A 17,350-nucleotide genomic window follows, 5' to 3' on the forward strand; every position below is an offset into this window, starting at 1 on the left:
CATTGATAAAAATAAACAGGATCATTAGGGTTGTCAAATATATTTTAGTGATAAAGATATCTTGCAGTATACCAAGAGGCAGTGAAAATACTCATTTTTGAAGGCTAACACATTGCAAACAAATGTTGAATTACGTTTGGCATATATTCAATAAATTCTTATTTACATGCCTGAAATATGTCAATATATAAAGGTTCTTTTAGCAATTATGGGGAGAAAACTTTTAGTTCAGCTGAAGGTGTGTATGAGTGTGAGTGTGAATATGATGTGGGCTAACCACATGCATCCGCTGTAATAGCATCAGCCAGAGAGACTCCTGCTCCTTTCATTTGTTACTACAGATGTGGTAAAAGGTGAAAAGATTCTTCCAGTATTTGATGAGCCACCAAATCCAACCAATGTGGAAGAGAGCTTAAAGAGAATTAAAGAAAATGATGTTCATCTTGTTGAAGTTAATTTGAATAATATAAAGGTAGGTGTGCTAATAAGCTGACAAAGTTTTGAATTGCTTTGGGTCAGTTGTATCCTGCATGAGAGCTGAGCAGTTTTGATAGGGTATAATTTTTTCTACCTGAAGGTAAAGGTTTTGCTCCTAACAGTATGCTAACATAGATTCCTTCACATTTTAGAAGTTAGAAACATTACAGTATTTTTCTGACTTGCTTTTTAAGGAATATTACATAAAAATGTAACTCTTACAGACTGTCAGCATAAATCTCTCTGTTTTCCAGAGTACCGCCTACTTTTAAGAGTATTTAGTCTTGATTTTTTTAGTCAAGTTTCTTGAGGTATAATTTCTGTATAGTCAACTTCTCCCCTTCTAGTGTACAATTATATGACTTTGGACAAGTGCATACAGTTGCATACCACCACAGCAGTCAGATCTAGAACATGTCACACCTCTTTGTCGTCATTCTCTGGCCCCAGCTCTAGCCCCTGACAACCACCGAGCATTTTTCTTTCCCTGTCATTTTGCCTTCTTCATAATGTCATACAAATAGAATCATACAGTACATAGCCTTTTGAGTCTGGTTTCTTTCACTTAGCATACTGCATTTGAGAGTCATCTGTGTTGTGTGTATCAGTAGCTTATTTGTTTGTATTGTTGAGTAGTATTCTAGTGGACAATATGTGGCAATATGTTTATCCATTCTGCAATTGGTAGACATAAGGGTTGCTTCAGTTTGGGATGATTATGAATAAAGCCACTGTACACATTCATATAGAATAAATGTTTTATGTGAACATATGTTTTTGTTTCTCCTGAATAGACAAACCTAGAAGTAGGCTTTCTGGGATCTTTAAAAAATGCAACTGTTCCTTGGGATAAAGAAAGAAGAAATGAATTAGGAGGGCATAGGAATAATTAATTACCAAAGAGTAATTCTGTCTCTTGGTATTGGCCATTATGTATAGCTTCATTACAAATTACTCATTTAAAATTTTGATTTATCTGAACTGGGGGCAGAGGGAGCATCTGGAAATTACAAGGACCGGGGAATAAGATGTCTGTGCTCCTTTAGTAGTGGTTGTTCCTTCCTGTGAGTGGAGGAAAGAAAACCTTGGAGAAAGCTAATTAGTTGATACTAATCTTAATTTTAAAACAATTCAGGCCTCATGATTTCTGTCTCTAAATCAACAACAGTGATGTGAAAATAACCAGGCTACAGGGAATTAAAGTCTTGGTATTAGAGAGAAATAAGTGACTTCTAGAATCCTGTCTTTCCACATTTCAAGGAATGTAGGGATCAATCTCTCTTAGTACCTGATTCAGACTGAGTGACTGAGAACAGCATGTCATCCGCCTCGGGCATCACACTCAGTAGAGGTGGGCTCACACATCTGTCTCTAGAGAAGTGGGGACCCACTCTGAATACTCAAGCACTTATTTTTTATAAATATGAATAATTTAAAAAATAGAATTTAACCTAAATGCTAGAGAAATGGTGAGAAATACTCTGTTGTAGGTAGTAGTTTATATAAATGTACCATAATAATAGAGAAGTCAAATAGATAATATGGAGGAGACTGAATTGTTTTCATTTGTAGACTGTTGTGTTTATAAAATTTCTGAGTATATCTTAATGAAAAAAGTAAGTATAAATATATTTGATTAATGGACTGAATTTCCTGAAAACTAGAATGTTAATTTCACATTATTGTCTTCAAGAATATCCCAATTCCAACCCTAAAAGATTTTGCGAAGGCTTTGGAAACCAACACACATGTGAAGTATTTCAGTCTTGCAGCCACCCGGAGCAACGACCCTGTTGCTTTTGTAAGTAAGCTTACTATTGATAATGTTGAAATTATTACTATGTACCAGGGTGTTACAGAGGTGGCTAGCCATATTTTATGAACAGGATTTCACTCCCTTTTTTCCAATTGATGCTTAGCTAATAGACAATACACTGACTACTTGTTTATGAGTGTTTTTTTTTTTTCCTGTATTTCCTTACAGTTTTTTAAAACAGATGAAGTCATGCTATATGCCATGTTCTGCAGGTTAATTTTTCACTCAACAGCATATCTTAGAGATCTTTTCATATTAGTACATAAAGTCCCACACCATTCTTTTAACATCTGCAGAGGATTCTGTTTACACATCAATAGTGTTGGATTTTGTCAAATGCTTTTTCTGTGTCTTTTGAGATGGTCATGTGGTTTTTTTCCTTTATAATATTTTTTCCTTTATTAACACTGACTAATTTTTGTATATTAAAACAGAACCTCATACCTGGCTCACTCTAGTAAACATCACTATTTTCCTAATATATGACTCTCCTTATCTGACCTAGAGTGAATCCCACTTGGTCATGGTATGAACCTTTTTCTTCACTTGGCTTTGAGGATATTACCCCCATTTGATTCTCCTCCCGCTTCACTGGACATCCCTTGTCTGGTGCCCGGGCTGGTTCCTCATCTCCCCAACCTCTAAGCTTTGGAGGCCCAGGGCTTAGTCCTAGGCCCTCTTCTCTGTTTACACCCATATTATTACCTGTTACTACCAATGTTATTATCTCCAGTTTGTGCCTCTCTCTTGAACTCCATACTCATGTCCAGCTACCTATTTAACAGCTTTACTTGGATATCTAATAGACATCTCAGTTCTAAGTTCTAAACCAAACTCCTGACTTCCATCCCATACCTGCTTCTCTCACACTCTGTCCTATCTTACTAAATGGCAACTTCATTCTTTCATTTGCTCAAGACAAAAAAGAAATGGAGTCATCTTTGACACTCCTTTCTTACAATCTTTAATGTGTATCCAGGCCTGTCTTCAAAATATTTCTAGAATCCAACCATTTCTCACCATTTTCACAATGACTACTCTGGTCTAAGCCACTGTCTTCTCCAATCTGGATTATTTCCATTTGAGCTGCCACTCCAAAGTCAGCTCTTTACACAGCATCAAAAGTGATTCTTTTAAAATGTAAATATTCCATTCCTATACTCAGAACCTTCTAGCACCTCCTTAACCCATTGAGAATGTAAAATCAGAATGTTTCAATGGCCTTCTAAGGCCTTACATGAGCAGCGCTCATCTCCCTTCCTTGCCCCTTCTTTCTGCTGTAGCTATGCAGCCTTCATGCTCTTTTTCACATATACCATATGTGCTCCCAACTCAGTGCCTTTACGCTTGTTCCCCTTGCCTAGAACTTTCTCCCTAAAGATACCCACACAGTTTCACTTTTTTCTTTGAGTCTCTGCTCAAATGTCACCTTCTTGTGAGGCCTTTCATGACCACCCTGTATAAATACAACCCCAGCCCCAGCACAACCCATCTACCCTACTTTGTCTTTTTCCTTCCTCCACAGCCCTTTTTACCATCTGACATTACATTTTGCTTACTTGTTGATTATATGGGCCCCCAACTAGAATGTAAGTTCCATCAGGCAGGGACTTGTTTTATTCCTGAATCTACAGAGCAATACTTACCAAATAATGGGCCATCGGTGATATTGCATAAATATACATACAGATGGTTGAGTAAGGGATTTATTTGTTCAGGTCATATAGCTAGTTGTCACTAATGGAAAATACAAGTGCATAGGTATCTGTCCCAAGTTCTCTCCACTATCCCTGCCCCCTATTGCCTTTTCTTTAACTTGACTTTAATTTTATACTTGATCTTACCCATATTTTCTAAAGTTTGACCTTGCTTTGACCCCTCCAAGGGGCTGTTTTATATGAACTCACACTCGTATTCTAACTTCCCTCTCACTTCATCCCCCTCTTCTCACTTCCAGGTTTCTGTAATTAGTACACTGTTTGTTAAGCACCGGTTCAAATGCCTAGCACTACCACACCCTGTGAGCAATGTAATGGAAGCAGACTGAGGACATACCTTTCCTTCAGGAATTTGATACTCAGCCCTTCTTCTCCATGGGCTTTGTGCTCTTGCAGTCCTAGTTCCTCGTGATGTTTTCCGGCCTTCTGCCTTAGGCAGTCCTTTTCGTTTCTACCTTGGAAATTGGTCCATAATTTACTCTCATTTTAGCTTCATAGTGACCCAGCAACATCAGGACCCAAGAAAGAAAAGTTTCAAAGAGAGATGAAAATAGTCCTACACAGAAACTAAGGAAGTGTGAGAGTCACAGGAGAAAGCATAGCATAGGGTCTGAATGAACATATGAGTGTAAACAGAAGTAGAGAATGTTACCAGGAGAAAATTTCATGTGACAAAAAGTCTAAAGATTGTGACAGGGTACATGTGAGGCCTGTGAGGTAGTGTGTCAAGCTAAAACAGTCTAATGAGAAATACTAAGGTAGTTGTGTTAATTAGTGCATTTGTTTGCAATGTACAGTGTGTAATAGGTGCTCTCAAATTTCAATCTCCAAATATTTTTTTTCTTTAATTTTTAGGCTTTTGCAGATATGCTAAGAGTGAACAAAAATTTGAAGAGCTTAAATATGGAGTCCAACTTTATTACAGGAGTTGGGGTTCTAGCACTGATTGATGCCTTAAGAGATAATGAAACACTGATAGAGCTCAAGATTGACAACCAGGTTGGTGTTCCCCAGCAGTAACTGGGAAGCCACAACCACAGTGCTGTGCCAGTGGGGAACTCGGGAGACTGTGGCGGGTGGGCTTTCAGGGAGCCCCTGGGGAGATGGTGGCCTGAAAGGAGATGAGCAGATATTTGAGGCATGCAGAACATTAATTTTCTGTATTTGGTGTAAGTTTTTAGCATATTCATAGAATTGTGCAACCATCACCTCTGTCTAGTTCCAGAACATTTCATCACCCCCCCAAAGAAACCCATGCGCCTTATCAGTCCCTCCCTATTCACTCCTCCTTCCAGACCTAGGCAACCACTCACCTATTTTTTGTCTCTGTATATTTGCCTGTTTTGGACAGTTCATGTAAATGGAATTGTGTAACATGTGGTCTTTGTTTCTGCTTTCTTTGACTTAGTGAAATATTCTGGAGGTTCACCCATATTATAGCCTGTATCAGTACTTAACTCATTTTTTATGGCTGAATAATATCTGTTATAGTTAGCTTGTTTTTACTTTTTGAAGAGTAGAAGTAATGCTGCTGTGAACATTCATATGTTAAGCTTTTATGTGAATATAAGATTTTATTTCTCGTGGATAGGTACATAAGACTGGGATTGCTAGGTCATATGATAGTTCTATGTTTAACTTTTTGAGGAGTGGATAAATTGTTTTCCACAGCAACCACTCCTTTTACATAGCTACTAGCATGTCTGAGGGTACATTCTTGCCAATGCTTAATATTGTCTCTTTTTATTATAGTCACCCTATAATAATGGTATCTCATTTGTATAAATTTACACTTTTTTGATGTGTGATCATATACTGAACTCTAAAATTTTGTTTCTCTTATGTGTTTTAAGAATTAGGGAAATTTTAAAAGACCAACAGAATTAGCATGTACCTGAATGTTTTAGTCTTGACTTAACCTTGAAAGTATTTTGATCTACTTTATTAATGCTGTTCTTTAATTCTGATTGTTCCAGAGGCAGCAGTTGGGGACCGCTGTAGAATTGGAAATGGCCAAGATGCTTGAGGAAAATACAAATATCCTTAAATTTGGGTATCAGTTTACACAACAGGGACCCCGAACCAGGGCAGCTAATGCGGTAACAAAAAACAATGACTTAGGTAAGACTATATGCAACATCAGAATGAATTTCTGGATTGTATCAGTAAGCTAATGTGTTGGAGGAACTTTTTTTTTAACCTTTAAAATAAAGTTTAAGAAAGAAAGATTACTTGGCCTTTGTTTCTAAATACTGCATGGTTGTTTTTACACTGATTGAACTAGAGATGAGTTGAAGTAAGGTTGTAGTGATTATTGGGTTAGTGGGTAAAATCTGCTTAGTGTAACACATATTTAAGCGGACAGTTTTCTACAACAAGCACTATAGTAAATGCTTCCTAAAACAAATATTTCGTTCAGTAGCAAGTCACCCTGTGGAGCTATTAAAACAAAGATTTCAACATTACAGGAAAGTTTTTTGCCCTTTAAATCAAATAGGCTCTGATTAAAAATTCGATTTTATATGATAAAATATAGAATAATAATAGTTTTAGCTCAAGTCTTACAGTCAGTGGTATGTGTATGTATGCCTTCTTCCCAGAGTTCTTAACACAGCCCAGATGGGCTGCTTGTCTCCTGCACAGTTAGGTCAGTGGGCTCCCATTCTTACATGACTTGGGTTCGACTGCTGAGGCTTGTGCTTCTGTCTGAAGTAACTTTTCCAGCCAAAGCTGAATTAAAGAATATGATGGTTATCATTTTGTTTTTACATGTTTCCAAAAATTGGCTCCTTTTAAGTTTGGTGATTGTCCTTGAAATACTTTAAAAGACAAGAATTAAATAAGACCTTAAGTGATGCAGTTCTTTTAAGCGTTCGTCATATTTGAGTTTGCATTCTTTAAGGTTCCTGGAGCAGAAAAAAATAACAGTTCCATTCCTTTAATCCAGATCACTATGAAAAGTGTTGGTTCAAACCCATTCTGTCCTTTATGACTATAGTTGCCATAGATATTTTGGCCTTTTGCTTTTTAAGAGAGAAAAGTGGTGTGTTTTGGTGAATTGTTGATTGTCAATATGGTTTGCAAAGTGATCAACATTCTTTTAGTTTTGGTTCACAAATTGGCTCCTATTTTTTTCCTTCAGGTATTTAGTTCTGCCTTTTAGAACAGTATTTCTCAAGTCTGGCCAAACTTCACAAATATTTGGAGAGCTTTAAGAACATATAGATTATTGGCTATAAAGCAGCTACTTTTTAAACTTAGTTATACTTCATTGTAATTGTCTATTTTCAAAGACTCCATGTTTTTGAAGGAAGGAGCCATGTCGAATCCACAACTCTCTTAAAACCATGTCTGACTTAATAAATAAGGTACTTAATTACGATTTATTAGGTGAATAAAGAAAGTGATAGAGTTTGAACTCTGCTCAAAGTTGTAGATTTCTGGTAAGTAATAGGCAAAAAGCCATAAACTGAGTCCAGAAGTATCCTCCATTTTCCTGTCTTCTGAAACTGCCTTAGCTTTCCCAGGATCCCACAGCAACCTTGCAGCCCAGCCACCTCTGTCACCTGTGTCCCTCCCAGCAGGCAGGAACACCAGCAGCTGTCCCGAGGGAGCAACACAGAGCCCACATGGGCAACAGGGACGCCAGCCGTGCTCTTCTGCCTAGTGTGATGGGTGCTTTGCCCAGATTTCTATAAAAAAAGAAAGCAGATTTGGGCAGAGCGAAGATGAGGGGACAGAGGAAAACAGTAACTGACACCGAGCAGTTGAGTAGTGTTCATGGCTAAGTCATAGAGGATAAGGAGGCCATGCTGAAGTTGTGAACCGACACAAAGCAGAGCTGGAGGAAAGCAAACAGCTTTGTGCTGGCAGCTCTCTAGAACCAGCGGTGTTTCATCTGATCCAAACAAGGTTTTCAGACATGGATCTCAGGCATGAAGTGAGAAGAAGGACATTCCTGGGGTGGGGAATTGCATGGACACAAGCTCAAATTTGAAGTAAGCCAAGATATTTATATGCTGAGAGCAGCCTGCAGGTTTTGAGCACTGACCCTTGTATCAGGGTCCTGCCTCCAGAGTAACCTTCCAACAAGTACTTGCTGCTTAAAGCTGACAATAAAAATGTGATGTCAGCAGACAGAGAGGGAATGCTGGTAGAAGGCACTAAAATTACATGGTTAAAGGACTGATTTCTTTGGATTTTTTATGGGAGGTCTTTAAGAGACATTATAGGCCACTGAATGCATGATTAAAATTATACTTCAAAAAAAAACCCTTTATTCTTACTACTCCTCTAGAGATAGGAAATGAGGTTAGTTAGGACTTACTCATAATTGACTAATCATGAAGTATTGCAAACTTATTGTTGGAGTGGGTTTTGGAAAGAAATTGTCAAAGAATTGTTACTGGGCCCAATTTATAAGCCTTTCATCTAGAGGATGAACTGAGGAATTGCTAAGTGGCCACCTGAGAAAGAGGAATTGGAAATGGTTCTTTGCCCCACCTTCTGTGTTGGTGTGCTCACATCACCCTTGGCTCGGTTTTCTTTTCACTCTACACTTTGCCCTATTCTGCCCAGAGATTAAGGTGGCAAGTGTAAAGAATATGTTTTTCTTACGTGCAGTCTACTATGTAGACACCAGAAAGAGGTATTAAGGAACAAGACTTGAAACTTGTACAGAATCACCTGGGCAAGTATGTTGTCTTCACCTTGCTAATAGTGCTTTATCTCATCTTTGGTATTCTGATTTTGATAATGTCTTTCCCTCTCTCATTGTTTTCTTAGTCTCAACTGTTCATTGAAATAGTCCTACCTACTCACCATTTCTCCAGCTAAGAAGTACTGCAGCTATAACAGCAAAAAGCTTATATGGTATACATGCAATATTCAGTTGAACTTCGAGTCTCATATTACTATCTTACACTAGCTAACTACATAATCAATTTTTTGTTTGCTCTACTCTGTCCTATAGATCCTGCTTACAACATATTTTTCAATAACGTGTTTTGCCAATAACATCCAAACCCTGCTTCAATTCAAAATTTTCTTGGAAATGCTCTACCCAAAGAATGATCTGGTTTGATATATGAATTAGGTTTGTGTTTGAGGACTCAAGTCTCCATTTGTTTTTTTCCTTAATATCTCAGGAAACACATGGAACTTGTTTTTCATTAATGTGGACTAAAATTAGAGCCAGTCATCCTTAATTAGATAAGTATGAAGATATTCATGGTAACTTGATACTTTAGTCCTACTGGTTTTATTTTCTAGCCAGCACCCAGCCAGTGGCTAGACAGGCTTTTATGCACATCACTTGAATGTCAGGTCTCATTACTGAAGGCCAGCAAACAGAAAAGCCAGCAATCAGAGAATATCATGAGCAGAGTATCTGTAGCTTGGCCAGAGGCCAGGTGCACCTATTGGCTCTTTATTTCTCTGTTACACAGCCAGTTCCTACCTGCACAATCCTACCTGCTTCCATAAACAGAAGAGCGTAAGATTAATAGACCAACAATCTAACTTAAACAGGAGCTTACTGATAATATTATCAAAACCAGTAACACACAAAAGTCTTCTAACTATAAAAGGTTAATTGGCTTCCTTCCCCTAAAACGATGGCTGCCCAGGGCCGCAGGACCAACCCATGGTGGATGATGAAGCTGAGTAGTCTTTATTATATACTTACTGCATTCTCAGTACTACACTAAGCAGCATATTGTACCTTTACTTGCATGGCCATGAGGTACTGATACCATTATTCTCCCATTACAGAGGTTGAGTTGAGGCTCAGAGAGGTTAACTTACTTACCAAAGAGCACAAGACAAAAAAGTGCCAGAGCCCTGAGTCACAGTCTGTCACTGACTCCAAACCTGTGCTTTCTGTCCTCTCTGCATAGGAGTTGGGCACAGTGCTGAGGAGCCTGACCTGGTGGCTCAGCACACGCTCTCCAGTGGCTGATGGGTGAGAGTGAAGGTAGTAAGATCTTGAAGTTGAAGACCTTGCCCTGCTATGAGCACAGCCTAGTGGTTTCAGGTCACCAGTCCATGAAGAGGCCAGCATGTCCTCAGATATATGTACCTTTCTCTACTCCATCAGCTGAACTAGGCTGACCACTTTGGCAGCCAAAGTTCATGGGAGCCAGCTATGACCTCATCACATTACTTTGCATTTGTTGCATCCTAATCCAGTTCATTTTGTAGGAGATGAAAATAAAAATTTGAAGAACAGTAGCAAGGCACTTACCTTTAAAAATGACAAAAATGTGTTTCATCTGTTCTTTCACAAACTAAGAACATTGTAGTGCCTAATCAGAAAAGCATGCAGATACTTACCTTTAGTCCTTTCTGTTCCAGCTACCTGAATGTCACTTCACAATTTAACACAATAATATATTACTCTTTTTTTTTAATAGAGGTATACATTGTTTTCATAAACATATGAGACAGGCACAGTGACTTGAAGGCGCTTGGTGACCATTCTGTTTTAGATTTCTGATATTGCTGCTGTGTGAGCACAGTTGAGCTAATTAGGGCAGAGTTCTCACTTGGAAGCCCCTCAGTTCTTTGCTGCTGCTGTTAATCGAGGTATATGCAAATGCACGAATCTTGGTGTATAGCTCAGTGAATTTTGACATGTGTTATACACTCATGTAACCATCACCCAGATCAAAATAACAAACATTCTGATTTTTCCCCCTTCCCCTGTTTCACCCATTCCCTACTACCCCACCCCCAACCCCAGCAACCACCAGTCTGGGTCTCTGGTCTACTTCTGTTTTATTTGTTCTTTCTTCTTCCACATGTATATGCAATCATATATTTGTTTTTCTCTATTTCATTTAGCATAATATCCTCTAGGTCCATCACGTTGTTGCAAATGGCAAGATTTCATTTTTTTATGGCTGAATAATACTCCATTGTATTTATGTACTACATCTTTTTTATCCATTCATCTGTTGGTGGACACTTAGGTTGCTTACATATTTTGGCTACTCTAAATAATACTACAATAAACAGAATGCTGCAGTAAGCATATATCTTTTCAAATTAGTGATTTTGTTACCTTTGGGTACATTCCCAGGAATGGAATTGCTGGATCATATCGCATTTCTATTTTTAGTTTTTTGAGAAACATCCATACTGTTTTCCATAGTGGCTGCACCCGGTTACATTCCCACCAGCAGTGTATGAGGGTTCCCTTTCCTTCCTATCCTGGCCAACACTTACTTCTTCTTGCCTTGGCATTAGCCGCTCTGGCCTGCATGAGGGGATACCTCATTGTGGTTTGATCTGCATTTCCCTAATGACTAGTGATGTAGAACATCTTTTCATATATCTGTTGGCCATCTGTAAGTCTTCTTTGGAAAATATCTATTCAGGTCTTTTGCCCATTTTTTAATTAGATTATTTGGGGGTTTTTTAGTGTTGAATTGTATGAATTCTTTATGTATTTTGGATATTAGTCCCTTATTGGATACATCATTTGCAAATATATTCTCCCATTCAGTAAATTGTCTTTTTGTTTTGTTGATGGTTTCCTTAGCTGTACAGAAGCTTTTTAGTTTGATGTAGCCCCACTTGTTTATTTTCGCTTTTGATTCCCTTGCCTGGAGAGATGTATCCAGAAAAAAATTACTCATGCTGATGTTAAAGAGTTTACTACCTATGATTTTTGAAGCCCCTCAGTTCTCAACAGGTATATGACAAAGATGAAGAATGTGAATTTTTTATTTTAATGGCCATGTGAACTGGAGATGGACACTTCATTTCTATTACAGCTGTAACTGGATTATGTGGGAACTTGTTTATTACAAACAAATTAACATTGTACAAGTTAACATAGATGTTTAACATACTTTCTTTTATTTTTCTCATAGTTCGCAAGAGACGAGTTGAAGGAGACCACCAGTAAGTTAACCAAGATATTATCTTTGGAAGACTTAAGAAGGTCACCAAGGGTCATGATGGTGATATCAAATGTAACATTTTCCTGGGTAGAAGGGAAAAGACTGGAAATTTTTTTTTTTAACTACATATATCTTTTTTCTAGTTTAAGTTGTTAACCAGCTTCAAATTGTAAAATCAGTAGGTGTTATTTTGTATTTTAAAGCATTATTTCTACTTTCTGCTAAAATTAGTTTTAATTTAGCTTACTTGAATTGTTTATGATGAGAATTGGATAGAAAAATACAATTGTAAAAAAGTTTAGGAAGTCATTTTTACAGAACAATATTAACACTTTAAGGACCAATCTTTTTTAAATCAAAAAGGGATATTGCTGTATCAGAATTACTGTTGCACTCTTAGGTACCAAGGCACTTCAAAGCTTTTCTTATTCTGTGACATGGAGACTTTTCCATGTTTTAGAATACGTAAACTTGGCAAAGAGTGTGCTTTTTGCTTCTATCAAGAAAGCAAAATGCTAGAATTTTTAAACAGACAACTCAAACTCTGATAATCTGTTTAGAAGAAAAGTAGACCTCTAGGGGAAGGAAGATGGTCACTGAGCACCCCCGGCTGCTGCACTTGTCTTACGTGTTTCAGCAATGCCTGGAGCTTTTTAAATGAAGTCATCAGCTCGGCTGGGCTGCATACTTTTTTTAAAGTATAGTTATGTTTATGTCTAAATTCATTACAGGTTTTCATTTTAATAATGGGGTGTTATTTTTGTGAAAACTCATAGTAGAAGCATCTGAATAGGAAAGCTATTTCTTTGCCTATAAAAGGTTTACAGCCAATTCTTGGTTATTTAGGGTCAAAGAAAATAAGCTGTTATTAAACACATGAAATCAAAGATAACTAACATGGAGTTAGAGGAGTATGCAAAGTGGTCATTTAAACTGATGGTTGCTGTAAATTAGGAACTAGCATGCATATAAATTGTGTTGCACAGTATAGTGAAACATTCCTACATGCCAGGCAGTATTTAATCACCATTTGCTAGAAATTTTTTAACCAATAAGGAAAACTGCTATTCTTCGTAAGTCTTAATTTTGTTTCCTTTCATCATGTACTTCTTTGTCCGTATTGTGTAAAAGTTATTTGTCATAACAAAAGATGTCTTCCTCTCTCTCTGAGTATTAAAGTGAACAACTGAGCAGTGTTCTGTGGTGGGAAGGCTGCCTCCAGAACCAGCAGCAGTAGAGGGCTTGGACTTGTATCCCTGCCATCCCTGGGCAGCCCCTGCAGCAGAAGATGGCAGAGGCATTCCAGCTACAGAAGATGGGCATGGGCGGGAGGAATCTAAGTGATCCTGGCTCAGAAATTCAGGCCTGCCTGTATTCATTTACAGGGAGATTTTTCTAAATGGAGGAATCTCATTTCAGAGTATGGGGAGAGGTCTGTTAGTTTATTAACTTTTTAAAATTGGATTACAAAATATCCGCTCCTTCAGCTTGGGCTGGACGGTTGGTCTAATAAACTAGGCAGCTTCTTGTATACTTTGGCAATGAGCTTTCTTAACAGGCAAAGCTTCCCTTATAAGAACTGGAAGCATTTGCTTTTTTTCAGTTAGTATCCAGTGTTTTAAAGGGGCCGAAGATTGACTTGTCACTGTATTTTTCCATTGTAGTTAATGGGCCACTGATACCCCCCACACCCAAGTTATCAAGCCTCTCCTTCCCTCCCTCTCTCTGTTTCTCTCTCCTTTTCATATACACCTTTGGAAGTGTACTTGATTTGAGAGACTGCACTGTTTCCGCAGGGTGGAGGAGTCAGCGTGGAGCAGGTGTGTTAGGCTAGCGATACACTTTCAGCAGGGCCCCCTCACTCGCACTCTCCTCTTAAGTCGGTAAATTGTTAATAGTACCCCTTCCTCCCTTAAGTTTTTTTTCATATGGATAGATGGGACCCTACTAAAATTCTGTATCATACTTATGGTAGTATCTTTTTCATATACTTATCAAATTGTGAAGTTGTTTTGCTTGTACCATTCCAGTTTTGAGCTGCAATAGTTCATTGTTGTAATTGAAGATTTCTTCATAAATAACTTTAAAGATGAACACATCCAACTGAATATAGAAAATCTTTCAATAATTGTAATTATAAGGGGGAAACTGATGTTTACTTTGATCTTTAAAATTGTGGCACCTCTTAACCTTTTAGTAATTTTAAGTATGTCTATATTGCTTTGATATTTTAAGAGATTAGCTTTGAGAAATAGTCTTGATGTTTAAACCAAAGATTTTCTAAAACCTTTAGGTCTGTAGTCTAAATCAGTTTAAACTTCACCTGGTTATCTAATCAAAGACAATTTTTTCCATTTTTAAATTGCTATTTTTTAAAAGCTTTTAATTTTATAAACTTTATATTCATATTTGTCTGAAGTTCTAATTTTTCCAGTATGTCTACATGCAATTTTATGTATTAAAATAATATTAATAACTAATATTGATATCATTAAAATGGATTTTGGTGCTGTACACTTGTAGCTAAAGCCTAGTAGAAATCTAAAGTATAGGTGAAATACATTTTCTAAGGGTGCCTGTCATTTGAAAGACCAAATAAACATTTTGTGTTTTAACAAATTAGCCATTTATAAGAGATTTTAAGGAGAATTATCTTTTTCATTAAATGGCAAAATCTTGTTATTTGAATGAAATAACCTATATACCTGCTTTGTGTGATAAATGCACTCTGGAAGAGTTACATGTAAATAGAATTCTGTAAATTATTTTCCTTTTGACAGCATATGATGTGTTTTCATTTAAAAAGAGAAGTCCATGGTATAATAAAAATTATGAAAGAAAAATGTTTTGATAAAATGTTAGCCATATTCTATTGCACATTATATTTAACCCTTGCTGCTGTTAAAGTAAGCTTGAAAAGATTCCTGAGGTTTCATAAAGTCTTACACTTTTGGTTCTGTGTTTCCAGAGCTGCCTTACTTTTTCCTTATAAAACCAGGAACCACTGTTACCTTTCAGGAGATCTGAGGATCATGCTGTTTCTGCCAACTAAGATTTTCTGCAGTTCAACTGCCTTACAATGCCACTTCGCTTTTAAAGAAATTTTTTTCAAGTTTGATTGATATAATTGAATTATACATTGTATTAGTAACTATTAGTTTAAGGTATAAACATAATGATTAGATGTATGCATGTATCATGAAATGATCAATACAATAAGTATATTTATTATCTGTCACCTCCCATAGTTAAAAAATTATTTTTCCTTGTGATAAGAATTTTTAAGATCTACTCTTATCTACTCTTTTAGCAACCTTCAAATATACAATACAGTATTACTATAGTCACTATGCTATACTCCATCACCAGGACTTATTTATCTTATAACTGGAAGTTTACCTTTTGATGACCTTCACCCATTTCACCCACCCTTCACTCCTGCCTCTGACAACTGCCAATTTGGTCTTGTTTCTGTGAGTTCAGTTTTTATAGATTCTCATATAAATGAGATCATATAGTATTTGTCTTTCTTGGTCTGATTTATTTCACTTGCATAACGCCCACAAGCCACTTCGCTTTTGAATAGTAGTAACTGGAAGATATGGCACTCAGAAGAACCAAACATATGGGTGTGCCCAAGCAACTCCTGTCGCTGCTTCAGAGGAGGGCTGCAAGTCCTTGGTTCTGAACACCTTTAGAACTGTCCATCAGCTCTCACTGAGCATTCTTGTTTCTAGATATTTCTCACCAAAAGACTTGCTTTCCAAAAAAAACACTCTTTTTAAATTGAGAAAATATATTTATAAATAGATGTTTATACACATAATGTCATTTTAATATGGGCCTTTCCTGCATTATAATTGAACTCCATAAGTTCTTCCCTTTAAAAAGTGAAACTAGCAAATTTTTATAATAAAACATTTATAATATTTTATTAATGTTAAACTCTTAATTGCAGTCTGATCATTCAGAGGAGCCTATCTTAGGGATTACCTAGGGAAAAAAGAAATTAAACTACTTCTAAGTCATTACCAACTATTTTAGAAAGCCTTTACTGACATATAAAGAATGCTGCTTAGGGCACCTGCCCTAGTGGATAGATAAGAATAGATAATAAGAGTATTAAACACAACCAGCTGTTAACATTGTGGTACAAGTTAATAAGTTTTTAAGATAATCAGACACCCTTTAAACAACGTATATGTCAAGTTTAACCCCTTTAACTCCTTAACTCCCTTTCTACACAGTCAGTATGTTTTAATTGCTGCAAAGTAATTGACCTAAAATTTTTCTGTCAGATATCATGGTCCATATTTATACAATCGGAAAGTAAGGTTTAAGAACAAGTGCTGGGTGCTTCTTAGTGGGTATATATGACAATTTGTAGAAGTTTAAATTTTGCCTCCACTCAAAAAAAAAAGTTTTTGATTTAGTTTCAACTTTTTAGATCTGCCTGCTTAAGAATTATTTTAAAAGAATAGCATTTATACATGTGCAAATATATACACAGCATAAAAACCTATGTAATTTCAATAAATGCCTACTATTTTTTTTCAGTCTTGGATGAATTATATCAGTTTTAATTATACTCAAGAGATTGAAAATGATCTTTGTAACAGTGCATTATTCTATTATGAAATCAGTTATTTAAACATTTTTAATACTAAAATATCCAAAATGCTATAAATGTTTATTTTTTCAGTTTCTATAAATATTAAAGCAGTGAATTTTATAATACTGGTATTTAAATTTTAACCTAGTTCATGATAGCACACTGAAGTTTCTTTTGAAGACTTTGTACTATAAGCATTTATAATTTACCACTAAGTGGAGTAATTAATTTCAATAAAGTTTATCAAATATCCCTGTAGACTTGGACTTCTTGAAAAATCTGTTTAGTTCCTTTGTTCTAAAGTTCATTCTTTACATATCTCTTTAAGAACAAGTTTATAAATTTCCCTGAGTTATTCTATCCCACCCTATTAAGTTAAACTGTATAACATTGTCAATACTTGACCATTTTTACCCAAAGGAATAGGAATTTCATATAGTTGAGTCTAATATTGTCAGTACTCAGTCTGGTCTGTCCATAATATTGAACTGAATTGACAAATGTGAAGAAACAGGTACTATGATACAGTGCATTCTGGACCCGAAGGGGCCCAATCCTGCTAATAAACTGGATGTTATTTTTACAGTAAAGCAAAACATCTCATCACTCACCTATTTCCACCAAGAGAGAAAATCAGTGAGAGGTATGATAGGTTTGAAGAAACTTCTAGCAATAAGTGTCAAATCGTGTAAAATTATCAGAGTTCTGAAACTCAGGGAATGAAAGCTCTCCCTTGAGCATTAATATTGGCTAGCCTCCCAAGGATGGATGTCAGGAGGCCTTGATGCTTGTCCCTTTGGTGAGTTGGAGGGTCAGGCAT

General features: G+C 36.6%; 1 protein-coding gene across 1 annotated transcript in view; it reads left to right on the top strand.

Moving 5' to 3' along the window:
- TMOD3 (tropomodulin 3) overlaps nt 1-16,788 on the top strand; it is an 84,811-nt gene extending 68,023 nt beyond the window's left edge. Inside the window, exons 6-10 of the mRNA XM_037020997.2 lie at nt 342-472; nt 2,171-2,278; nt 4,867-5,010; nt 5,988-6,132; nt 11,889-16,788. Coding sequence (XP_036876892.1) covers nt 342-472; nt 2,171-2,278; nt 4,867-5,010; nt 5,988-6,132; nt 11,889-11,923 — 563 coding nt within the window. The 3' untranslated portion in view covers nt 11,924-16,788. The remainder of the gene's footprint in view (nt 1-341; nt 473-2,170; nt 2,279-4,866; nt 5,011-5,987; nt 6,133-11,888) is intronic.
- The last annotated feature ends 562 nt before the right edge of the window (nt 16,789-17,350 follow it).

This window comes from Manis javanica, chromosome 8 (assembly GCF_040802235.1).
Source record: "Manis javanica isolate MJ-LG chromosome 8, MJ_LKY, whole genome shotgun sequence".
NCBI classification, from domain to species: domain Eukaryota; kingdom Metazoa; phylum Chordata; class Mammalia; order Pholidota; family Manidae; genus Manis; species Manis javanica.